Raw genomic sequence first — 25,403 nt, 5'->3', positions numbered from 1 at the left:
CAAGGATAACTCTATTTTGGGTTTACAGAGCATCAATTTCCGATCCCCAGGAATTAGATTCCGAATATCGCGAATACCTAATACGTCAGTCTGCGATTTTTACAGCTCGGACACTGCGATGGAGAGCGACTATTTTTGGTGGAAATGAGACCTTATAATATTCCTAACCGTATTCCAATATTTAAAAGTTCAACAAAAGTCTGCTCTCCTCCACTTAAGGCCGAGTTGTTCACTCGGTGGCGATATCGCGAAAATCCCTAATTTCTCAGTCTGCGATTTTTACAGCTCGAACACTGCGATGGAGAGCGATTATTTTTGGTGGAAATAAGACCTTATAATATTCCTAACCGTATTCCAATATTTAAAAGTTCAACAAAAGTCTGCTCTCCTCCACACAAGTCCGAGTTGTTCACTCGGTGACGATTTCGCTAATCCCTAATTCTTCAGTCTGCGATTTTTACAGCTCGAACACTGCGATGGAGAGCAATTATTTTTTATGGAAATGAGACCTTTTAATATTCCTAACCGTATTCCAATATTTAAAAGTTCAACAAAAGTCTGCTCTCCTCCACTTAAGGCCGAGTTGTTCACTCGGTGGCGATATCGCGAATCCCTAATTTCTCAGTCTGCGATTTTTACAGCTCGAACACTGCAATGGAGAGCGATTATTTTTGGTGGAAATGAGACCTTATAATATTCCTAACCGTATTCCAATATTTAAAAGTTCAACAAAAGTCTGCTCTCCTCCACTTAAGGCCGAGTTGTTCACTCGGTGGCGATATTTTGGATCCCTAATTCGTCAGTCTGCGATTTTTACAGCTCGAACACTGCGATGGAGAGCAATTATTTTTTATGGAAATGAGACCTTATAATATTCCTAACCGTATTCCAATATTTAAAAGTTCAACAAAAGTCTGGTCTCTTCCACACAAATCCGAGTTGTTCACTCGGTGAGGATTTCGCGAATCCCTAAATCTCCAGTCTGCGATTTTTACAGCTCGAACACTGCGATGGAGAGCGATTAATTTTGGTGGAAATGAGACCTTATAATATTTTAAACCGTATTCCAATATTTAAAAGTTCAACAAAAGTCTGGTCTCCTCCACACAAGTCCGAGTTGTTCACTCGGTGACGATTTCGCGAATCCCTAATTCTCCAGTCTGCGATTTTTACAGCTCGAACACTGCAATGGAGAGCGATTATTTTTGGTGGAAATGAGACCTTATAATATTCCTAACCGTATTCCAATATTTAAAAGTTCAACAAAAGTCTGCTCTCCTCCACTTAAGGCCGAGTTGTTTACTCGGTGGCGATATCGCGAATCCCTAATTTCTCAGTCTGCGATTTTTACAGCTCGAACACTGCGATGGAGAGCAATTATTTTTGGTGGAAATGAGACCTTATAATATTCCTAACCGTATTCCAATATTTAAAAGTTCAACAAAAGTCTGCTCTCTTCCACACAAGTCCGAGTTGTTCACTCGGTGACGATTTCGCGAATCCCTAATTCTTCAGTCTGCGATTTCTCCAACTCGAACACTGCGATGGAGAGCGATTATTTTTTATGGAAATGAGACCTTATAATATTGTCAACCGTATTCTAATATTTAAAAGTTCAACAAAAGTCTGCTCTCCTCCACACAAGTCCGAGTTGTTCACTCGGTGACGATTTCGCGAATCCCTAATTCTTCAGTCTGCGATTTTTACAGCTCGAACACTGCGATGGAGAGTAAATATTTTTTATGGAAATGAGACCTTTGAATATTCCTAACCGTATTCCAATATTTAAAAGTTCAACAAAAGTCTGCTCTCCTCCACTTAAGGCCGAGTTGTTCACTCGGTGGAGATATCGCAAATCCCTAATTTCTCAGTCTGCGATTTTTACAGCTCGAACACTGCGATGGAGAGCGATTATTTTTGGTGGAAATCAGACCTTATAATATTCCTAACCGTATTCCAATATTTAAAAGTTCAACAAAAGTCTGCTCTCCTCCACACAAGTCCGAGTTGTTCACTCGGTGACGATTTCGCGAATCCCTAATTCTTCAGTCTGCGATTTCTCCATCTCGAACACTGCGATGGAGAGCAATTATTTTTTATGGAAATGAGACCTTATAATATTGCTAACCGTATTCCAATATTTAAAAGTTCAACAAAAGTCTGCTCTCCTCCACTTAAGGCCGAGTTGTTCACTCGGTGGGGATATCGCGAATCCCTAATTCTTCAGTCTGCAATTTTTACAGCTCGAACACTGCGATGGAGAGCAATTATTTTTTATGGAAATGAGACCTTATAATATTCCTAACCGTATTCCAATATTTAAAATTTCAACAAAAGTCTGCTCTCCTCCACTTAAGGCCGAGTTGTTCACTCGGTGGCGATATTGCAAATCCCTAATTCGCCAGTCTGCGATTTTTACAGCTCGAACACTGCGATGGAGAGCAATTATTTTTGGTGGAAATGAGACCTTATAATATTCTCAACCGTATTCCAATATTTAAAAGTTCAACAAAAGTCCGCTCTCCTCCACACAAGTCCGAGTTGTTCACTCGGTGACGATTTCGCTAATCCCTAATTCTTCAGTCTGCGATTTTTACAGCTCGAACACTGCGATGGAGAGCAATTATTTTTTTATGGAAATGAGACCTTATAATATTCCTAACCGTATTCCAATATTTAAAAGTTCAACAAAAGTCTGCTCTTCTCCACTTAAGGCCGAGTTGTTCACTCGGTGGCGATATTGTGAATCCCTAATTCGTCAGTCTGCGATTTTTACAGCTCGAACACTGCGATGGAGAGCAATTATTTTTTATGGAAATGAGACCTTATAATATTCCTAACCGTATTCCATTATTTAAAAGTTCAACAAAAGGCTGCTCTCTTCCACACAAGTCCGAGTTGTTCACTCGGTGACGATTTCGCGAATCCCTAATTCTCCAGTCTGCGATTTTTACAGCTCGAACACTGCGATGGAGAGCGATTATTTTTGGTAGAAATGAGACCTTATAATATTCTCAACCGTATTCCAATATTTAAAAGTTCAACAAAAGTCCGCTCTCCTCCACACAAGTCCGAGTTGTTCACTCGGTGACGATTTCGCTAATCCCTAATTCTTCAGTCTGCGATTTTTACAGCTTGAACACTGCGACGGAGAGCAATTATTTTTTATGGAAATGAGACCTTATAATATTGCTAACCGTATTCCAATATTTAAAAGTTCAACAAAAGTCTGCTCTCCTTCACTTAAGGCAGAGTTGTTCACTCAGTGGCGATATTGTGAATCCCTAATTCGTCAGTCTGCGATTTTTACAGCTCGAACACTGCGATGGAGAGCGATTATTTTTGGTAGAAATGAGACCTTATAATATTCTCAACCGTATTCCAATATTTAAAAGTTCAACAAAAGTCCGCTCTCCTCCACACAAGTCCGAGTTGTTCACTCGGTGACGATTTCGCTAATCCCTAATTCTTCAGTCTGCGATTTTTACAGCTCGAACACTGCGATGGAGAGCGACTTTTTTTGGTGGAAATGAGACCTTATAATATTCTAACCGTATTCCAATATTTAAAATTTCAACAAAAGTCTGCTCTTCTCCACTTAAGGCCGAGTTGTTCACTCGGTGGCGATATCGCGAATCCCTAATTCACCAGTCTGCGATTTTTACAGCTCGAACACTGCGATGGAGAGCGATTATTTTTGGTAGAAATGAGACCTTATAATATTCACAACCGTATTCCAATATTTAAAAGTTCAACAAAAGTCTGCTCTCCTCCACATAAGTCCGAGTTGTTTACTCGGTGACGATTGCGCGAATCCCTAATTCTTCAGTCTGCGATTTTTACAGCTCGAACACTGCGATGGAGAGCAATTTTTTTTATGGAAATGAAACTTGGGAATGTTTTCTAACATATTCCTTTTATTTGAAAGTCGTAAGTTAATTAGGTCTTTCAAAAAATTCAATCAAAGTTTGAATCCCTAATCCCTAATTGCGAATCCCTAATTCCTAACTGCGAATACCTAACCAAGTTATTTTTAATTTCGAACTCTATGGAACTAAGCGAACGCAATCGAACAATAGATGTAATCGAACTAATCGAACTAATCAAGTAGAAAATTCGATTAATGTTCGATTTGGTTCGGTAATCGTTCGATTAGTTCGATGAAATTCGATTGTTCGATTACGAAAATTGGTTCGATAGCGTTCGGTTGACATCGCCTGGTAAACTTTTGGTTCAAATGGTTCACACCCAAATTCTTCAAGATGGTGGTGTGCACGTTGTGACAAGAGTGTGCATGTTGTGTGACTTGGTGGTACTCTGTCATACTTTGCACTCATTTTATTTCCGCATAAAACTCCGGTCATCAGAATCAATCCTCTTTACAGATTGAATCATGTGACTTTGTTTTTCTTTCACTTTTGTCACAAGGTTAAAACAACAACATGAAAGATAAATTGGAAACAGATTTAAAGAAAAGCACCTTTGCTCCTGTTATATGATTTGAACAGATATTAGGGGAAAATTTGTTCTTTTGTTCTTTTTTTTTTTTGAGGTCGCTCAATTTTTTTAGTCAATGCACTTGTTATACATTTTTAAAAGCGAACGCCATCTTATCATGACGTCAGAGCAAACATAGGATCCACCCCCCCCCCAGAAATTTGGGGGTACCTAAAAAAAAAAGTGTTAAAAAATAAGCCAGGTACCTGGAAGTATTCTTAAATTTAGGGGGTACCTGATATGTTTGGGGGGACCTGGAATTTTGAAGGTGAGGGTGGGGGCTGGCTATTTCTTCTGTAGTATTTAGAAATTTCCCATTGTTTCTTGAAAAAATTTATGCTCGCTTCGCTCGCAACAACAGTTTAACACTGCTCATATTTCTTTTCTCGTATCAGGTTTAACTTGTTTTTAAACCTCAATATTGTAGCAGAAAAAGGGAAAATTTCTCCTTAAAGTATCTTTAAATCTCCTCATTTTTGAGAAATTAAATGTTGTAGGAACCCTGAATCGGTCAGAATTCTCCTTGTGCCTCTACAAAAAAGAGCAAAATATTGCATTTTAAGTTTTTAATAAATGTTTGGGGGCTACTCAAAAAATCTCATATTTTTTGGGGTACCAAAATGATTGGGGGTACCTAAATTTTTTGGGGGTACCTGAACCCTGGAGGACCCTATGGGGCTCCCCCAGGGGCTGGCGTGACGCGTGAATGACCCTTTTTTCTGTCGTGAATACGTGAATTGGACTTTTTCAACGCGTGAATACGTGAATTGAGATATCCGCGTGAACGTGAAAATAAGATTTTACCAGCGTGAATTCGTGAATCGAGATTTTGAGCGTGAACGTGAAAAGCAAATTATTGTCTAAAACAAAACTGAATAAACCTAAATATGTAAAATTTTCTTGCTCGCTTCGCTCGCATAATCCTTTATATCATATTGACCTATTGCCATTGTCAAGTTATTCAAAATAATCAAAAATTGAAACAGAAACAAATATTTTTTTAAGGGCGCATTTTGTGATGCAAATATTGCATCCAGCGAGAGTGTTTTGAGCCAAAACAAAAAAGTCTAAATGAGAAAATTTTCTTCGTCGGCGCTAATGATGGTCGTCTTTCTGTAATCGCTTATATTGTTACTAAATGCAGTATACACAAAAAGATACCGCATGAACTTGGAGACAGTGAAGGGTATTTGATTCTTCGATAATTTACAAAAGTAGGTAGATAGTTCTAAAAAATTTTATATGATTGCATCATCGAACATTCAGAAAAAAACTCTTGTGACGCCGCATCGTGTAAGGCAGGTACGTCACTCGCCGTACCAGATTTGTACCAGTAAATGGTCAGTGTTGAAAATAATCAAAGATTCTGAATGAATTGTTTGACCAAACAAGGCATATTAGGGCAACAATAGTGTGTTAAGGCCAAAAAATTTTCGCGCTCGCTTCGCTCGCTTTTTCCTTTCCACATCTTTTCTTCAATGAGACAGGGGGTCAAACTTTGGAATTTTCGTCCTCTGGTTGTACCACCTCTTTGAACCTCGCGACTTTCCAGACCATGAATTTGGGCCAAACCTCGATTTAAATTTATTCTCAAAATAAAATATATTTAGGACCTGCGACGAAGAAATTTCGGGGGGAAACCTTAAAACTAAGGCTTAACTTTGCACTTACCTCCCTTAGAAAGCAAATTCAGGCAGGGTTTATACCACCGTACGCCAGAGAGGTAGTTTTTTGTAACTTTGGCGTAATAGACGGGATAGACAGACATTAAACATTGCCCTATGAAAGCTCCAATAATTGCAGAGGTCTTAAAGGGTCGACGATGTCGAGAATAAGGTCAAAAAACTGCAGAAAACTTTATGTTGGCCATAAAAAGGTCAAATTTAGCCCAATAAGGTCACAATCGTTTAACAAAAGAATTAAAAACAAAATCAGCGCGTGAACGTGAAAATGGTTTTTTTCGCGCGTGAATACGTGAATTGGCAAAAAATTTTGCGTGAATACGTGAATTGAGGGTCGCCTGGGGGGGCCTCCCCTATGACAAAACACTGTAAACACGGAATTTCTGTAATGAAAAAACCTCGAAAATTGCAGTGTTTGCAGGATGAGACTTTTGACTGATGATTTTTGGAAATGAAGTTTTGAAATGCAGTAAACACCAAAAGCACCACAAACACATCTCCTCAAAAGGTACTGTGCCTTTAGTGTTTTCAGGACTTTGTATTTACAAAAAAAACATGAAAGAACCTAAAAATTGCACTATTTTTCGTATTTTCAGTGTTTTCTGGACTTTTTTGACATGAAAAAACCAGGCCCTATATCCGCTTGAAATTATTCTATATCGATTTTTGAGAGCTTTCGAATGATATATGATGACCCTATTACCTTAAGTTGAAATTTCCAAAAATATTTATTCCTATGATTTTGGCTTGTAACCCCGGTTTTGTCTGAAAAATAAGAGGTCTACGTAAGGCAAAAACAAAATTACACCACCTGGGCACCACTGAACAGATCTTAGATAACTAGTGGGCAGTCTATACTTTAACTGGAAAGATATAAACATTTTTTACTATGTTAAAGCGAAAGTGTAACAACATTTCTTTGTTTTGATTTGAGGATCTTGGAAAATACCTGCTGCAAAACTCATGACTTGACATAAATGACCTGACAAATTGACGTGATTGACACAGATGGCTGGTAACTTTTAACTAGACTTGTAACTTGACTTGACTAACTTTTAACTAGACTTGTAACTTGACTTGACTAACTTTGAACTCTGTTGAACTAGACTTATAACTTGACTTGACTAACTTTGAACTAAGTTTTCAACTTTACTTCAAAATAAGCATTTTACAACTATTCTTAACTTGAAACTGGACACCTTTAAACACCTCATAACTGGCAAGTTGATTCTCTCATAAATCTCTCAAATTCTTACAGGAAAAGGAGTATTTGCTACAAAACGGTTTCTGGTTGGTGATTTTTTGATGGAGTATGCAGGTAAATATTTAACTTGATTTTGCGCTCCTTTTATCTAGTAACTTTAGTGAATTGCATTTAAAATAGTCATTTTACTGTTTTTGGGTTTCTTTTAAGGCTGAATTAGAGGAAAAAAACATTAGCACAAATAAATTTAACTGAGCTGTCAATACTGAATAATAAATAACAATAAAAGAATTTGTCATTAGGCCATCCTTAAAAAATTGCTTTTTTCCGGTCCGCTATTGGGCAAAATCTTCCTCACCCTGGCAATCTGGATTCTTTTTCTTTCTTTTTTTTTTTTTTTTTTTTTGGGGGGGGGGGGGAATTCGAGTGATTTTTAAGTTTTTTTGACACTTTTCCAAACAATGCTGAAGCCTCAATCCTCTTATTATTGACTCTAAAGCCAAAACAGAATTGGTTATAAGGTTTTGAAGCTTATTTTCGCATTCAGATATATCTTTAATTATTTTTGGTACGTTTTTAAATGATCTTAAAGACAAAAATCACATGACATAATATGATCGAAATAAAAATACATAATAATATAAAAAGCCAGCTTCTTAAAAAAACTTTCACCCAACCCCGGACTGGAAACAAAGATTTTTTTTAGGATGGCCTGATTTGACCTTTTTAACAGCTTTAATTAAAAAAAGACAGCCATTTATTGTTCAAAATCGGGTTTTCGTGAATTGGGCCAAAATCTGCAAAATCCGCAAAATTTAATCCCCGCAAAATTTTATCCCATTAAAGTACACCAAACTTGAAGAAGATTTATTTCAATTTTTAGGTGAAAGAATCTCATATGACGAAGCTGTTAAAAGGGAAAGTGACTATGAATATAATGGCATAGGGTGCTTTATCTACTTCTCTCTGAAAGGACCGACTGGAGAGTTTTGGTGAGTTTTCACAAACAGATTTATAGTAAAACTGCTTTTGAAAGTTCTCAAGCTCAATTGCCGTATAAGTTTCTCAAGTTAAATCTGGTTAAATCAGTCTTTTTAGTATTTATTTTTCAAATCGATTATGTCTGGAAACATGCAAAAAGCGTACGATTTTTGTTGAAATTAGGCATGGTTTTCAGACTTCTACAGTCCAAAAAAGAAATTTTAAGACCAGCCGGTTGAGTCGTAAAAAAATGTTAACCCAGCTGCGGACCGGAAACAATGACTTTTTTTAGGATGTCCCAATGTTTGCATGAAAAGCCTTTTTTTACAGTATTTTACTGATCTTAGATCTTGACATGGTATGTTTCAACAACATTTTATGCTAGCGCTCATCTTCCTAGAAAGTGCTCTAGGTTTATCAGAAATTTTTGGGTGAAAATTAGTTTGTTATCATTTGCTTATTTCATTTTTATAAATAAAAAAGAACTTCTTTTTATGCCAGATGGGGTTTTGTTTTGTTTTATAGTTTGGATGCAACTTCATCTCGTCAAAGTGGAAAGTATGAAAAGTATTTCCTTACACAATAACCTCTTGCAAAATGCTTCTTCAGTTTTTGTTGTTTTTGCACAATATCACTATATTTTGATTTCATTATTGACCTCAATTGTGTCAATCTTGTGGGCGTAATTCGGGTTGGTCTAAAAAGCAGGGTAGCCAATGGGGTAGCCAATTGGGCTAGGTTATGGGGTACCTCTTTTTGCCTAAACTTTTGAAATCTGAAACCTGTTTTCATGTGGAAATAACTATACAACATCTTGTTAATGATTCCATGTAATAAAATTTAAGATTCCTTTCGAACTTCAGCCACAATAGCCTTTTTTCCAAAGGTCCTAAACTTTGTTACTTCTCAAGAGACCTGGCGCCATTTTGTCTTCCTTCTTGGCTTCGTTTGAAAATTTACAGACCCGAATAAAAAATATATACAAAACAGTTTTTAATATTTTAGATTTAGATTTTATTTATGTTTTTAATTGTTATTTCCGTGAAGCTGTAGTTCGATGATAATAGCTTTGAAATCGCCTTTGGGCCATATGATCTCTAATCTTGTCATATCTTAACAATCCTTTGTTATTGAATCTATTGTTTAATTTATATAATGTTTAGATGTTTCAAACAATTAATTCCTTTCAAAATTTTTTAATATGGCAGCTTATAATAGATACAAAAAGTCTTTTGAAATAGCTCTATTATAATGAAGCTCTATTTCTTACTCCTCGTGCATTAACACGTGGTAATTTATATCTTTGTTTATCTTTGTAATCATACATGATCAATCTAAGTATCAATCAGATTCGTGCTCCCTGGTCAGTAAAATGTGGTTCTATGCATTCATTTTCGGTATTTCTATTCTGGTCTGTAAAATATTTAGGTACCCCACAACCTAGCCCAATTGGCTACCCCAATTGGCTACCCTGCTTTTTAGACCAACCCGCGTAATTCTGGCTGGGGGTTAAGCGTTTTAATAAGCTGTTTTAATAAAACAGAAAAAAACAGTTACTTGGGTATTTGCTTCTTTTTTTGACATTAAAATCAACCACTAACTGTCGACCTGATATTGTTTAAGATAGCACTCTAATATAATGATGACCTGATGTTTTTTTGCATAAAGTTTATGAATAATGCAGTTTAAAAATCAACCGACTGTTGTAGCACCTAAAATTAATGTCGACCCAATGTTTCATGAGATATACTGCCTTTGAAATAAACCAACTGTTGACCTAATATTGCCTGATATTGCTTATAAGATAGCACTCTTAAAATAATGCTGACCTGATGTTATTTTGCATGAAGTGATACTTCAGCAGTTATAGAGCAACTGTTGACCTAATGTAGCATTCTAGATTAATGTCGACCCAATGTTTCTTCTTTTACTTGTGGTATACTACCGTTGAAATAAAACCAACTGTCGACCTAAGATAGCACTCTAAAATAATGATGACCTGATCTTTTTTGCATGAAGTTATACTGCAGTTTATATCAACAACTGTCGACCTAATGAAATATCTTAAGCAATATTAGGTCGACAGTTGCTCTTTATAAACTACAGTATCACTTCATGCAAAAAAACATCAGGTTAGCATTATTTTAAGAGTGCTATGTTAATCAATATTAGGTCGACAGTTGGTTTATTTCAACGGTAGTATATTGGAAGTAAAATAAAAAACATTGGGTCGACATTAATTTAGAATGCTACATTAGGTCGACAGTTGCTCTATATAAACTACAGTATCACTTTATGCAAGAAACATAAGGTCAGCATTATTTTAAGAGTGCTATGTTAAGCAATATTAGGTCGACAGTTGGTTTATTGCAACGGTAGTATATTGGAAGTAAAATAAAAAACATTGGGTCGACATTAATTTAGAATGCTACATTAGGTCGACAGTTGCTCTATATAAACTACAGTATCACTTTATGCAAGAAACATAAGGTCAGCATTATTTTAAGAGTGCTATGTTAAGCAATATTAGGTCGACAGTTGGTTATATTTCAACGGTAGTATACCGCAAGTAAAATAAAAAACATTGGGTCGACATTAATTTAGAATGCTAGAGCACTCTTAAAATAATGCTGACCTGATGTTTTTTGCATAAAGTGATACTGCAGTTAATCAACAAAATGTCGACCTAATACAACACTCAATAATGTTGACGTAATGTTTTTTTTACACGGAGTAATACTGCAGTTGAAATTAACTCTCGATCTTATCTTGCTTGATATCACTTAAGAAATTGTCGACCTAAATTGCCGAAGATACCACTCTAAATTAATGTCGACCTAATATTGCCTAAGATACTACTCTAAATTAATGTCGACCTAATATTGCCTAAGATACTACTCTAAATTAATGTCGACCTAATATTGCCTAAGATACTACTCTAAATTAATGTCGACCTAATATTGCCTAAGATACCACTCTAAATTAATGTCGACCTAATACTGCTTTAAAGATAGCACCCTAAATTAATGTCGACCTTGTGTTTTTTTAACATGGGGTATTAAAATGATGTTAAAATCGACTTCGCACTGCTCAAGATAATTACTCCAAGTAAAATAATGTCGACCTAATCTTTTTACCTGATGCAAATCAATGTCGACCTATTGTTATTTTTGCATGGAGTAATACTGCCTTTGAAACAACCAACTGTCGACCTAATATTGGTTTGGTTCAGATAGAACTTTAAACTAATGTTCGTTACTTTCATTTACATTTTTAACAATGAAAGCTCCTTTCAACCGCTCTACTCTGCTCGATTATTACCTACCCCAAAGCAAGGAGTCTTAATTACCTTTTTAGATATGTTAACGATACAATGCACAGATTTGCGAATGCCCACACAAAAAAGATTACTATTGGATCTGTGGCATACATATGTTTGTTTGCCAAGACAATAATAGAACCAGGCGATGAAATAAGGTAACACCACTTTTATTTTAAGAATGGGAACAGAAAATTTTTCTCTGGTATCATAAATAACTAGCCGTCCCGGCGTCGTCCGAGACGACTCTTTAACATGATTATTACGCTCGCTTCGCTCGCTTTCACTTTAGAAATTACACATATTTTGTTTACTTATGCGAAATATGTTTTAGTAATGTAAAAGGAAAATTTCTACGAACAGTTAGTTATGTTTTCCAAGGAAACATAGTTAAGACATATTTCTTGTATTTTCCAAGGAAAATCACCGAGTACGATTTATTGTATTGTCCAAGGAAAATACATCTTATATACAGTTTTTTGTATTTCCCAAGGAAAATACCCTGTTACGATTTCTTGTATTTCCCAAGGAAAATCATCTTATGTACAGTTTCTTGTATTTTTCAAGGAAAATTACCTAAAAAAATATGTTGAATTTTCCAAGGAAAACTAATTGAAGTAATTTCTTGTACTTTGCAAGGAAAAGGAAAACATCTTTTGTCAAATCACTTAATATAATTTCTTGTATTTTCGGAGGAGAATTACATCAGACATTTTTTTTTATGTTCAAAGAAAATTAAAACTATTTTGATACTACTTTCATCAAGTTGGTTTTTGAAAAGAAAACTTTAAAATGATAGAGTAAATTGAATGCAAATTAAATGAAAACTGCCTGGGAAGAAATGAAGATCTTGCATTGCTAGAAATTACCACAATGAAAAATATCTTGTAAATATATTCTTTCGTTTAAGTCCTTTAGCCATCGTGGCTAGCCATCGTGGGTAGACATTCGAGGGTGACTTTGAAAGACTTTGAATAGCTTTGAAAATTTGAAACTTAAATATTTCAAAATGAAAAAGAAAAAGAAGAGTCTTCAATTTCAAAGTGCTCCTGAAAATATTCAAAAAAGAAGATAAGAAAAAGAGAGATAAGATTAAATGTTTTTCACGGCTTTCATTTTAAAGCAGAAATTTTACTAATGTAAAAACCAACACAGAAAAGGCGCGAAAAAGAATTGCCGTCTGCTTAAAAATCGCTAGCGAAAAAGCTTCATGCGAGAATTGGAGAGTTCCGATTTTAGCGTATTATAATATAGATAGAGGTTGAAGAAATGAGAAGACAAAAGTGAAAGTTCTAAAGAGCATTGAATTCAATTTATAGCTTGAATGCACAGTAATTGCATCGTCGAGTTAACTCAGTTGGTTAAGGCGTTTGGTTAACATGCAAGCGATCAGTGGTTCGACCCCCCAGATGGAAGCTTTGAAAATTTGAAACTTAAATATTTCAAAATGAAAAAGAAAAAGAAGAGTCTTCAATTTCAAAGTGCTCCTGAAAATATTCAAAAAAGAAGATAAGAAAAAGAGAGATAAGATTAAATGTTTTTCACGGCTTTCATTTTAAAGCAGAAATTTTACTAATGTAAAAACCAACACAGAAAAGGCGCGAAAAAGAATTGCCGTCTGCTTAAAAATCGCTAGCGAAAAAGCTTCATGCGAGAATTGGAGAGTTCCGATTTTAGCGTATTATAATATAGATAGAGGTTGAAGAAATGAGAAGACAAAAGTGAAAGTTCTAAAGAGCATTGAATTCAATTTATAGCTTGAATGCACAGTAATTGCATCGTCGAGTTAACTCAGTTGGTTAAGGCGTTTGGTTAACATGCAAGCGATCAGTGGTTCGACCCCCCAGATGGAAGCTTTGAAAATTTGAAACTTAAATATTTCAAAATGAAAAAGAAAAAGAAGAGTCTTCAATTTCAAAGTGCTCCTGAAAATATTCAAAAAAGAAGATAAGAAAAAGAGAGATAAGATTAAATGTTTTTCACGGCTTTCATTTTAAAGCAGAAATTTTACTAATGTAAAAACCAACACAGAAAAGGCGCGAAAAAGAATTGCCGTCTGCTTAAAAATCGCTAGCGAAAAAGCTTCATGCGAGAATTGGAGAGTTCCGATTTTAGCGTATTATAATATAGATAGAGGTTGAAGAAATGAGAAGACAAAAGTGAAAGTTCTAAAGAGCATTGAATTCAATTTATAGCTTGAATGCACAGTAATTGCATCGTCGAGTTAACTCAGTTGGTTAAGGCGTTTGGTTAACATGCAAGCGATCAGTGGTTCGACCCCCCAGATGGAAGCTTTGAAAATTTGAAACTTAAATATTTCAAAATGAAAAAGAAAAAGAAGAGTCTTCAATTTCAAAGTGCTCCTGAAAATATTCAAAAAAGAAGATAAGAAAAAGAGAGATAAGATTAAATGTTTTTCACGGCTTTCATTTTAAAGCAGAAATTTTACTAATGTAAAAACCAACACAGAAAAGGCGCGAAAAAGAATTGCCGTCTGCTTAAAAATCGCTAGCGAAAAAGCTTCATGCGAGAATTGGAGAGTTCCGATTTTAGCGTATTATAATATAGATGCCCTCAAATGGGATTACATTCTAAACTTCTGTAACTTATATTATAGCACCTTATTGTTAATTTTTGTTTTTAAGTAATTGACAGTTTGAGAACAAAACTAATGGATTTTTCAGAAAAAGTCCGTATCCCCCCTGTGGAGGCTATAGGTTCTCTAGGAGCGTCTGAAATTTTTAATATCCTAGAATATCCAGGGGATAAGAATCTGAAAACCAAGGATATTCAGGAGGTGGTTGGTGGAGGTTCAAAATTTTCAATATCCTAAGATATCCAGGGTGTAAAAATTTGAGGACAAGTGATATCCTGGGGGGCTAGAAATTTTAAGTGGGTTAAGAAAAATCGACATCCCAGTATGGGAATATGGATCTTTTCTAGAAAAGCCAAATTTCCTTCCATTTAGATACGATTATGGTGATGGTGACACGGCGTGTTCATGGCGTTCAAAGGTGTTTATATTTGTTAGCAAAAGACTATTAAAAATATTTCTCGTGCTGTTTTACTCTTCCCTACTATAAAAAATGAATGCTAAATTTTCCATAAGTTAATTGTTAATTAGCACAATTTACCTACAGTATTCTAATTAAATTTTTCTTTCTAAGGAGGAGAATCTTATGCCAATGAAGAAATCTTCTCTGGAGAGTTTTTTGGTAGAGGTAGATATTTTGTGGAACTAATAGTACTAATTTTCGCCCTTGACACCCACTTTTGGCAAAATTCTTTCATTTTCCTAGGGATATTTGAAATATTTAGAAAAAATTACATTTCGCGGAACGAATTTTCGCGGTAGACACCCAAAATACGCGAAAATTATCCCTTAAGGTATTTAACTCCTATCCAGGGGAGAGCCTCATGGTTTTTCCTCAAGAGCCTTGAAAAGTGCCCCAGTCCTATCAAACATTTATGAATCGAAAACTGAAAATTTAGTCAAACCAATCTTCATTGGTCCATTAAGGAACCCAATCTTTTTCTCACTAAATAACCGCGTGTTCTAGAACAATGTAATGCAATGAAAGAGTCGTGTCCATTGAACAACTTTTTCTGGTTATCTCATGGTAGATTATGTCCTCATTTTTTAAAGAATCACCCGAAGGAAAAATCGTCCAAAGACGAATGGAATTGCAATCAAATAGAAGATAGTGATGACAAAAGTGGACATTGTGATGACAAAAGTGGACATTGTGATGAAATACAACAAATAATCAATGAGATCATAGATGATATTGAAAATGGTTCTCGGAGATCATCAACGAAGAATAAAAACGTCCGCTACGAAGGGATGGATTCAGATCATGGCTTAGAAACGTTTAGCGATCCTGAAATTTTACGTAAGCGCCATACTGCATAAATGATGTAGCTCAGTTTTAAGTTAAATAACAACAATAAAACGGATCTCCACAAATCATCTTTCACACGGGTAAATGATCAATTTCAAAATAAACGTATAAGAAAATTTTTCATTTTATGTTGATTTTGGGATTGGTCCATTGCTTTTCATTAATAAAGGCCCAATTTACTGAGAAAGTGATTTTGAGATTGAACCTTTTAGTCATGTGGACGACCAAATGGGGGATAGAAAATTTGCTACCCATTTTTTTTTTCTTTAGACCGAGAAAGCAACCAATAAACTCTTAAAATACCTGTAAAAAGGTAATTCTTCAAATACCTGTAAAAAGGTATTTTAGGCGCTATTTAGCATTTCAAGTGCATTTAGAGACATTTTAATACCTTGAAAGTGTTAAGGATAAAACTCTTAATTTTTTTTTAATTTCGGAGGATTTTTCCTTCAAAAACCTTAAGCAACTTTAACATCTGAATTATGGGAAATTTAACTTCTCCAGCCCTAACCCCAAAATTGGAGTTGCTTGTAAATAAAAGTTTAATGTCGTAATTTTTTCCGTAGCTTTTGAAGTCGAATTCGATCCAGATCCAACTCCAGCTCCAGCTCCAGCTATCGACAAAATAAATGTAAGCTTTCTGCTTTCTTTCTCTTGAAACTTTAAGTTTCGTAAACTATCTTTTTAACATTTGTTAAAGTAACTCTGTGATGGATACCAAAAAAGAGTCCCCCCCCACTATTCAATCTTTCTGTATTATCTATTTTTGTGTTTGGCAGTTTGTAAAAATTCGCCAGAACAGTCAAAAATCGCCGGAAAAACTATTTGAATAAAACTCCTCCAGTTAAACTTAATATTTTTAATTTTTTGCACAACGGTGCAAAATGATGCTGCCCAAAATGTGACGGAGTCCGATGTTCGGAAAAAGAAAGTTTTTTTTGGGTTTCTAGCAGCCTGTTTTTTTTTGAGAAACAAGAGTCCATCACGATTAGCCATTCTCCTTGCCGGTGAAGTTTTTGCATTGGATTTACCCTACAACTTCTACTTTTCGGTGTGACACTCTATGAAAACTTCAGTTGTAAAGTCTGAAGTTTAGGGACAAGTGTGTTTCGCACTTTCAACTTCAAAAGATTTTTGGCCTCCACAAATTAATAAACTCACAAAACCAGATCATGATTTTAATGGTTGGTAGTCCACAAGTTAAGCTAAAGTTTAATATCGTTGATTTTAACTCATGTGAATCAGCTTCATTCTTTTATTTTAGGATGTGAATCAGTACCCTTTGATAAATCAGCAGTCACCAACTCAAGAAAACGAAAATCAACAACCAGTAGACTTGGAAATCCACATTGATCTGGACAAGGTGACAATGGTTTGTTTTTAACAGTGGTTAATGATAATTGCGGTTTGGTAGTTGATTCAGAGAATTTGACAAATGTCAATCCTTCTTTAACTTATAATTCCCGGACGAGAGGAAATACTTAAATACTTAAATTTTTAGGATTCAAAATGAATCTAAGTCTATCTTAAGACTTAGCTTAAGGCTTAGCCAGCGCACCGCTTTTTGAAAAGTTGATTTATTTTGCAATTTTTTTCTTTGAAATCAAAAAACTTCAAAATGGGCTAAACGCTTGTAGCTTGAGAGTTAGACAATGGTTTTGGTACCATTGAAAAGCTATTTTCATACTCTTTCTAAAAGCATTCGGTTTATGCCCCTTTAAAGCAAGTAGTCAGGAGCTATGACCAAAAGACGCTGTATCAGTAAAACGTCCTTTTCAAACCGTATATCTACGTTATCCGCCGTCTAAGGGTTAAGAGAACTAATTTTCGCGCTTGACACCCACTTTTGGCAAAATTCTTTGATTTTCCTACCGGGATATTTGAAATTTTAGAAAAAATTACATTTTGAGGAACCTATATCACTTAAGGAGGCCTAAGGAGGCCTCCAGAGGCCTAATTTTGCATTCATCCATTGTTTGGAAATCCTTTATCGGAGACTATCAAAATTCTCATCTTTCATTCCCCATTTTTTAACATAAACCCAGGATGTCTACTGGACCTCGAAATAATTCTCATCCTTCATTCCCCATATTTTAATATAAACCAGGATGTCTGATGTCTGTCAAACATTTCAAATCTTGAAATTCCAACACCCTGTAGCGTGTTGTACACATTATAAATAGACTGGTGTAATATATTTAACTATTTTCCCTTTCAGGACTTATCAAATAGAGATGATGAAAGTGACGTTTTCTTGCCAGAAATCATATCCGAATCGGTACGTTCCCATTATAAATCGAAAACTGAAAATTTAGTCAAACCAATCTTCATTGTTGGGAAATTCGTCCATTTAGGAACCAAATCTTTTTCTCACTAAATATCCGCGTGTTCTTATTATAGAACAATGTAATCATGGTTTCAGCCCCCCCTCTCCCAACGAAAGAGGTCCCCTTGAAAATTTGCCTTGAGCTAGGTACCCCCAGTGACTTGAAATTTCTTTTGAATTCCAAGTTTCTGTTCTTTTGTTATCTCTAAAATCTTCAAGATACTGTACGCTTTTCCAGTGTGAGAAGCGCTCACATGTATATACCCCTTTAAAAAAACTTTTTATTACGCTATGGAAAACTACGCTTCATTCAAAACAAAACAAACAAAACAAACAAAAATTTGAGCAGAGTATATGAAAATAGAAAAGTGGAATAAAGAATTTCCTAATTTGGAAAATATAGAGAAAGCCCACTGAGTTTCTATCAGATTAGTCACAGGCCCCATATAATTGCTATACTGTAGCCCCCTCCTAGAGATTGGACCTCGGTCACCTTTAGAAACCTGGGGGGGGGCTGAAACCGTGGTATTGCACCGCAAGAATCGTGTCCATTGAACAACGTTTTCTGGTTATATGGTAGATTATGTCCTCATTTTTTAAGAATCACCCGAAGGAAAAATCGTCCAAAGACGAACGGAATTGCAATCGAATAGAAGATAGTGATGATGAAGGTGGACATTGTGATGAAATACAACAAATACTCAAAATGGACAAAGCTGACATTGGGAATAAAAGTAAGTAGTCACCATTTTGATTTGAAAGCTCTGTTCAAAAATCATTTCGCCAAAGTTAGGTAATGATATATTGAATTTGTAAAAAAAATCTCTTCTACTATACTAATGGTACTTCCAGAACACTATAATAATATGCCTTTCTGTATTACAGATGATATAGAAAATGCTTCTCGGAGATCATCAAGGAAGAATAAAAAAATCAGCTACGAAGGCATGGATTCGGACAATGCCTTGGAACCTTTAGGCGATCCTGACTTCATACGTAAGCTACGCAAATTTTACTACCATTGTTATACAGTAATGTTTTCAAAATTAAAGCCGATGTTTTTTTAAGGAGTGGTTCGGTTAAAAAATCATTTCTTTCTTAAGTATCCCCTCGTCGGATTCTCATTTTCAAAAGAGGAACAAAAATATATACATTTAATAAAGCGAAAGTTATATAGCAAGTCTTGTTCATTTAAAACAAAGTTTTAAAAATAATAAGAAATGGCTAAAAGAGCTCCAAGCCAAAATAATATTACATCGTAGATGTTTGAAAAGTTTAGACTACCCAGTCTACAAGACTCTACTGGGGTTTTAATGTAAATCACTGTATAAATTGGCTTTTCTTCTAAAACAAGCTTTATTCGCATAAGGCCCTCGTGAAGTCACATACATAAAAGTTGCTCAAAATAGCAGGGTTCTTTCTGTAAAAAATGAGAATCGATTGGCTAAAATAAAATTTGAGAGCACTCGTGTTTTCAGTAGTAAAGTTTAAAAAAAATTAATTGAGTTAGAAACGCTGGACTCCTCATCATAAGATATTAAAAAAAACATTTTTAGCGAACCATTCGTAATGTTGGATTTTTCATCTTTTATCTACCTTAAGGGAGCTAATTTTCGCGGTCCGAACCAAACTGGTTCTTCAGGATTTCCAGAATTTCCCAAAGCTGTGTATTTAATGGCTTAAAAGCTACCAATGTTCAGAATTTAGATAAAAAACTTTTGAGTGGTGCGGATGTGAAAACTACTTATTAGCGAAGTTTCGCAAGAGGCTATTTAGGATTTGAAATGTACCACTTGAACCTGTACATAACCCGACCGACCAAAATCTTCATGTGTATAATTCTTAATGTACAGGAAGTCGTACATTTCAAGTCACTAAGGTTGGGCTGAACCCTTTACAGTCTGGTTGCTTATATAAAATGTGTATACTAAAAATGGCGATTTAAAAATATCAGTGGGCGTTACAGGAGAACTTTGCAACAGGGTATCACCATTTTCGAGCTTGCTTCTTATATAAAATATTTAGTAGATTATTCTAAATCCGTTATAGCCTCATTTGAAGATGACGAAGACAAAGATGACAAAAATGAAAGAAGAGCAAATGAAGCATTGGAAAGAGCAATTGCAAGAATTGATGTAAGTTGAGAATCTCGATTAGTTTTGGGATGGATTCCAGAAAGAACACATTCAATACAACGACCTACAGAGTTTTTTTTTTGCTGAATATAGCAGTTTAAAAGATTCCGTATGGATTTAATTTCGATCTCAGGTATTTTAGACCCTCTCTCCTCCCCCTTGTTTGCTTGGATAATGTATATGACGTCATAAAACAATAGCTGTTTGTCTCACCCCCTTGAGCGAATGCTCCCTAAGCAACTTAAAAAAATTCAGCTCATTTCTGTCACAGGGCTTGTGTTGCTCAGCCAACTTGCAAATTATTTTGGTCATCTTCTTCAGGGTCAAACGTCAGTCAATACGGAAAATATTGACCTTATCCTAACGAATATGTAAAATTAGTCATTACCCAATAATTTTTTTTTAATTATTAGGCTTTGTGTGCGCCGTTTGAACAATCCTCTCCTGTACGAGAAATCAGTATTTTAAACGATTCCGCCATCGGTTTGGGTGACAGTGTTGGTCAGATAATTGACACCGACAATGAATCTGACGAAAACGATAATGTCATCTTAGAAATGGAACAGCCGCAAGAGACAGACCAGCCGCAAGAGACAGACCAGCCGCAAGAGACAGACCAGCCGCAAGAGACAGAACAGCTGCAAGAGACAGAACAGCCGCAAGAGACAGAACAGCCGCAAGAGACAGAACAGCCTAAGACAAAACAGCCGAAAATTCATCGGCCCTGTCCATACTGTAGCGTGGGGCAGAGCGACTTAACTCGGCATCTAAAGCTAAAGCACAAGAACGAAACAGCTGTCATTAGTGCAATGAAAAAAGGAAGGGTTGAACGCAATAAAGCCTTTGACTTACTGAAGAAAGAAGGTATTTTCCAGCATAACCAAAAGCAAATGGAAAAGGAAAGCCCAACATTTATGCGGGAAAGAAAGACAAAGAACGACGAAAAGGAGAAAGTTGAGGTTTTAGTTGTTTGCGCCGCCTGTCATGGAACCTATTCAAAGACATACAAAGCGAGACATCGACTGGAGTGCGGGAACACAAGTGGGCAGGTAATGATCCCAATGATTCCTGCAAAAGATCTTGTCATCACCCATTATGCGGATGACTTCAAGAAGGTGTTGGATAAAATGAAGATAGACGACGTTTCGTCTCTGGCCAAAACCGATCCATATATCATGGTGGTTGGAGCAAGAATCTACAACGGAAACAAATGTAAAGACGAGAAAATACACGAAACTGAAAAACGCGTCCGCTCAGCAATGCGTTTGCTGAGCCGTTTGTTAATTCAATTCAGAATCTCGTTTGGCGAAGACAAAAACTTATCTTTCTTGTACAACAAAAATAATCTCAGTCACTTGCGCTTCGCAATCGAGGTGCTGTCCGAAGGTGAAGCAGAAATGAAGTCTGGGCTGAAGGTACAGATCCAAAACGTGATAAAGCAAGCAGGAAAAATCTTAGAAGCGCATTTTTTAGTAGAAGGGGAGAGCCAACTTGCCGAAGATGTGTGTGACTTCATCAAGGTTTTTCATCTTGTTGAAAATGAAATCTTCAACGGAGCCCTCTATAAAATCAAACAAAAACGTAATAAATCCACAAGGAAGCCCGCCAATCTTCCTGACGAAGAGCTGGTGCAAGAACTCAGGAAATACTTACTAAAGACCATGCTCAAAGAAAATTTTATATTCAAGTCTCCTGAGGATGTTTTTGTGGAAGTTCGAGACTCTGCGTGTGCCAGACTGACCATGTTCAATGGGCGTCGAGGTTTGTTATCTTATTTTTATTCATCGTCTTATATATTTTATAATTTCAAGATTGAAATAACTAACACCAAATTTCAGCGCGAGTCTCTTCACCTGGTATGAAATTTGATTGGTTGAAAATGAAACAAATAAAAAATCTGATCGGTAGATAGAGAGAGATAACTTTAAGGAACGCAATCTCCCTTTTAACTCAATAACAAATTAAAACAAATACCCTACTGTGATCATATTACCATACATGTCACAGAAGCTTGAACAGCAGCTCTATTCTGAACCTAATCGGTTCAACCCTTAATCAAAAAAGTTATGCGGAACAGCCTTGTTATGTTGCTTTGCTTAACATATAATTTCAAAAAAAATTATTAGCCTTAAGTTTGCTTTTTAGCAGTCTTTTAGTCTATGTTTAATTAAGCTATCTTTCTCAAAGGTGGAGAGCCTGCTAGACTGTTCACCTACCAATGGAAAGAAGCCTTAGATGGGTCGTGGCTTCGTCCAGAAATGAGGAAAAAATACATTGAAGAGGTAAAGACAACCAACCGAATTACATATCAAGAAGGAAAAGGAGACCGGCAAGTATCAGTTCTCTTCCCTCCTGATACAGTTGATGCATTGATTTTTCTTTGTGACGATGAAGTAAGAAAGCACGCTGGAATTGCTGTAGTCAACAAGTTTGTCTTTCCATCTACTGGGAAAAGCGAGCTTCATGTTGGAGGATGGCAAGCTTTGACAACTTCATGTAAAAAGGCAGGTTTGGGTATAAAGATAAATGGCACACTAAATCGGCACCGAGTATCGTCAATAATAGGTGCTTTTAACCTAACAGAAACAGACCGAAATTTAGCATATGATCATTTTGGCCATTCGGAGGCTGTTAACAAGCACATTTACCAAGTGCCCCAAGCGGAACAGCACTTAGCTCGAACAGGGGCATTCCTCACTTTAATTGATCAACCAACAACACCCTCGTCTGCCGAATCTGCGTTAAACATTCAATCTCCTGATGAACGACAAGTTCCGAACCACAATAAGGTTGCAGGAACTATTAACAGTGGTATGGCTTTCTATTTAATTAGCAAAAGTTTTACCTATACTAGTAGGCTTCACATTTTACAATCATCTCGCTGTTTCGTTTATGGCCTAGGTTACTAAAGAAATTTTAATATCTAAATATTAATCACATCTCGCCGTATCACGGCTCATCAGCTGAACTATTGTAAGGAGGGGTGAACTTAGAACCTTGTGATTCCGAGTTGTTTTGTTATTACCCACTATACCACCGCGCCATCTAAATATTAAGATATTAGTATGCAAATTTAGATTGAGAGTTGCTGACGTTAGCACAAACATTTCCATTTTTAAATTTGTCTTTTTGAAAGGTGAGAAGAAATGTGCCAAACGAAAAAGGACAACCAAAGTTGAAAATGAAAGTGAAGATTCGGATAGTGATGGTGAAGACCCTATTCAGTGTAAGCTTCTTTTTTATTCTCTCTCTATTATCATTGATGATAATAATATATTCCAAATGGAGACACAATGGGCAAAGACTTCCTCCTAAAATAAACTTAGACAACATCTAACTTAATAGGATTAAATTTCGCAATTTCGCGATTTTTGTCCTATTTTGGGTCATTCGCGAAATTAAATCCACGCGAAATTTCTCAAACTGCTCAGTCGCGAAATTAAATCCAAAATAGTAAATCCTATTAAAGCATCGACATGGGAATAAATGGACATTCAACATATATTGTTTCTTAGAAGCCATCCGCGTTGCCGCAAAAAATAACATAGTTACACGACATAGTTACATAACACCCGTCAAAATTTCGCCAAATTTTATATTCATGGGTTTTGAATGCCGAAAAAGTCCTAAAAAGTACTGCTGAGGAACGAAATTATCTTAAAAATCTTCGAAATACTTTTTGGACTTCAAAATCCGACATAATAGCAGTTGAAAGACAAAAAAAATGCATTTTATTAACATTTTCAAATCGTCTTACTGGCCTGAAATGAATTTTTTGTTGCTTAAAAAAATATACTTGTTGAAGTTCAAAGGTTGCATAATAAAGTAATGAACGTTAGAATTCTGCACTCTCAGAAAATGATCTGCACTTTGAGGTTAAACTTTTAAACTTTTCAGTCGGACTTTCTACTTAATGTCGGAAAAATTGTATCAGTTAATAACCTCATAGAGTATTACAATCATCTATAAAATATAGAACAGTTGATACTTTTGACGTTATTTTTGCAGTTCTGAATAAATTAATCCCAAGTGACACTCGCTTAATCGCTAAATCGTCCGTGATTAAAGTAAATAAAAATTTATTATCGATTTAGTTGCCTAAATGATTGACAAAATTTCTCCCTTGCTATTCATTTTCGTTTTACGCTTTTGATAAGTGTAATTTTATTCATGAAATCTTTTAGCACAACGATCGTTCAAATGGAGCAAAGGTTTAGAAGACGAATTCAATAAATGCTTTACAGGTTTCGTTCACAAAACAGAAAAAAGAGGCATGCCAAGTAAGTTACACTTTTGCTCTTGAATGCATAACAAATTGACCCTCAATAGCGAGTTTGAGTAATAGAAGTCATTTCCAAATTCTCATCTGTGTAGAATTGGTAAAAAAAGTCTCGAATTTCCTGAAGTTTTCGAGTAAATCGATAGTAGGTATTCTTTTGTTCTCAAATGTAGGGAGGGAGGGGTGTCAAATAGCAGTCTGGGAAGAAAAATTCAACACCAAAATCGTTTTGCCGACAAAAAGGAAACGAGAGTTTCAATCAAAGTTATACGGTTTTTCCTTTTTTAGGTCGAGAAGAGATGAAAGAATTTATGAGGTCTAATGGAGAGGATGAGCGGCTTTACGAAAAAGTAAGGACTAAAATAAACAATGAAAGAAAAAAAATTAAAAAACGGACAGAAAAACGAAGTAAAATGATGGAAATTTGCTAATGGACTACACATTTCTTTTATAAGCAACCATTTTTCACTTCAGGGCTAAGGTTGCTTGCTTTCAAGCTAATTTCTGGAAAATTTGTCTAGGCCCCCCTCACAATTATACCTTTAAAATGCATTTCAGGGCGAGTGGAACCATTTCAATTTGTTAGAGGTTCCTTATAGAAAGAAAATTGTGTAACAGATAAACAGGCAATTAGAAAATGATCAAATACGTAGATTACATATCCGAATTTCTATGGAATAACTGTAATGCAGTCGTCTCACTTTGTATAAAACTTATGTAGCTTTGTGTAAAATGAGTTGGATCAATTGCTGATTTTACCATATTAGAGTCACTAAGCTAAGGTCGAAATTGTGAACAGCCCATCATACTTTGCGTTAAGTTAAAAAATATTTGACGTTAAAGGTCTTCAATACACGGGTTTTCTATTAGCAGAGTCGTAAAAAAAGTCAAGAAAATTGCATGTTAAATAACTCTGATTGGCTGAGACGTGCGCACGTGATTATCGTTGCGTAATACTCTGGACATTTAAAAAATAATGTAATCACGTGTGCATGTCTCAGCCAATCGGAGTTTATTTACTTTAAGGTCAGAAACTTTCGCTGGCAGAAACTTTCGCGGTTTCGCGTTTTTTGGCCCT

General features: G+C 35.7%; 2 protein-coding genes across 2 annotated transcripts; both read left to right on the top strand.

The window, feature by feature from the left end:
- Window positions 1–7,113: 7,113 nt before the first annotated feature.
- LOC136812852 (uncharacterized) lies at window positions 7,114–17,962 on the top strand. Its single transcript, XM_067069413.1, has 10 exons — window positions 7,114–7,194; window positions 7,438–7,497; window positions 8,267–8,375; window positions 8,890–8,922; window positions 11,722–11,841; window positions 14,652–14,709; window positions 15,330–15,576; window positions 16,152–16,216; window positions 16,850–16,957; window positions 17,804–17,962. Exons 1-10 carry the CDS (start codon window positions 7,188–7,190, stop codon window positions 17,960–17,962), a joined length of 966 nt encoding a protein of 321 aa, XP_066925514.1. The 5' UTR covers window positions 7,114–7,187.
- Window positions 14,650–24,857, top strand: LOC136819141 (uncharacterized). The gene is made up of 15 exons (XM_067075372.1): window positions 14,650–14,697; window positions 14,851–14,904; window positions 15,330–15,576; window positions 15,856–15,898; window positions 16,152–16,216; window positions 16,850–16,948; window positions 17,804–17,863; window positions 18,513–18,645; window positions 18,797–18,907; window positions 19,961–20,046; window positions 20,460–21,807; window positions 22,234–22,857; window positions 23,183–23,272; window positions 24,231–24,326; window positions 24,614–24,857. Exons 8-15 carry the CDS (start codon window positions 18,618–18,620, stop codon window positions 24,754–24,756), a joined length of 2,526 nt encoding a protein of 841 aa, XP_066931473.1. The 5' UTR covers window positions 14,650–14,697; window positions 14,851–14,904; window positions 15,330–15,576; window positions 15,856–15,898; window positions 16,152–16,216; window positions 16,850–16,948; window positions 17,804–17,863; window positions 18,513–18,617; the 3' UTR covers window positions 24,757–24,857.
- The last annotated feature ends 546 nt before the right edge of the window (window positions 24,858–25,403 follow it).

Source organism: Clytia hemisphaerica, unplaced genomic scaffold (genome assembly GCF_902728285.1).
Source record: "Clytia hemisphaerica strain Z4C2 unplaced genomic scaffold, Clytia hemisphaerica genome assembly, whole genome shotgun sequence".
Lineage (NCBI taxonomy): Eukaryota > Metazoa > Cnidaria > Hydrozoa > Leptothecata > Clytiidae > Clytia > Clytia hemisphaerica.
This window is presented reverse-complemented; position numbering and strand designations above follow the sequence as displayed.

Bases quoted from the DNA above. Each gene is read 5' to 3' on its own strand.
- LOC136812852 (XM_067069413.1), top strand. The intron at 8,923-11,721 runs GTATGAAAAGTA...TTACCTTTTTAG, and splicing joins TCATCTCGTCAAAGTGGAAA to ATATGTTAACGATACAATGC. The intron at 11,842-14,651 runs GTAACACCACTT...CCTTCCATTTAG, and splicing joins GAACCAGGCGATGAAATAAG to ATACGATTATGGTGATGGTG.
- LOC136819141 (XM_067075372.1), top strand. From the start codon at position 18,618: ATGGACAAAGCTGACATTGGGAATAAAA. The intron at 21,808-22,233 runs GTTTGTTATCTT...TCTTTCTCAAAG, and splicing joins CATGTTCAATGGGCGTCGAG to GTGGAGAGCCTGCTAGACTG. The intron at 24,327-24,613 runs GTAAGTTACACT...TTCCTTTTTTAG, and splicing joins AGAAAAAAGAGGCATGCCAA to GTCGAGAAGAGATGAAAGAA.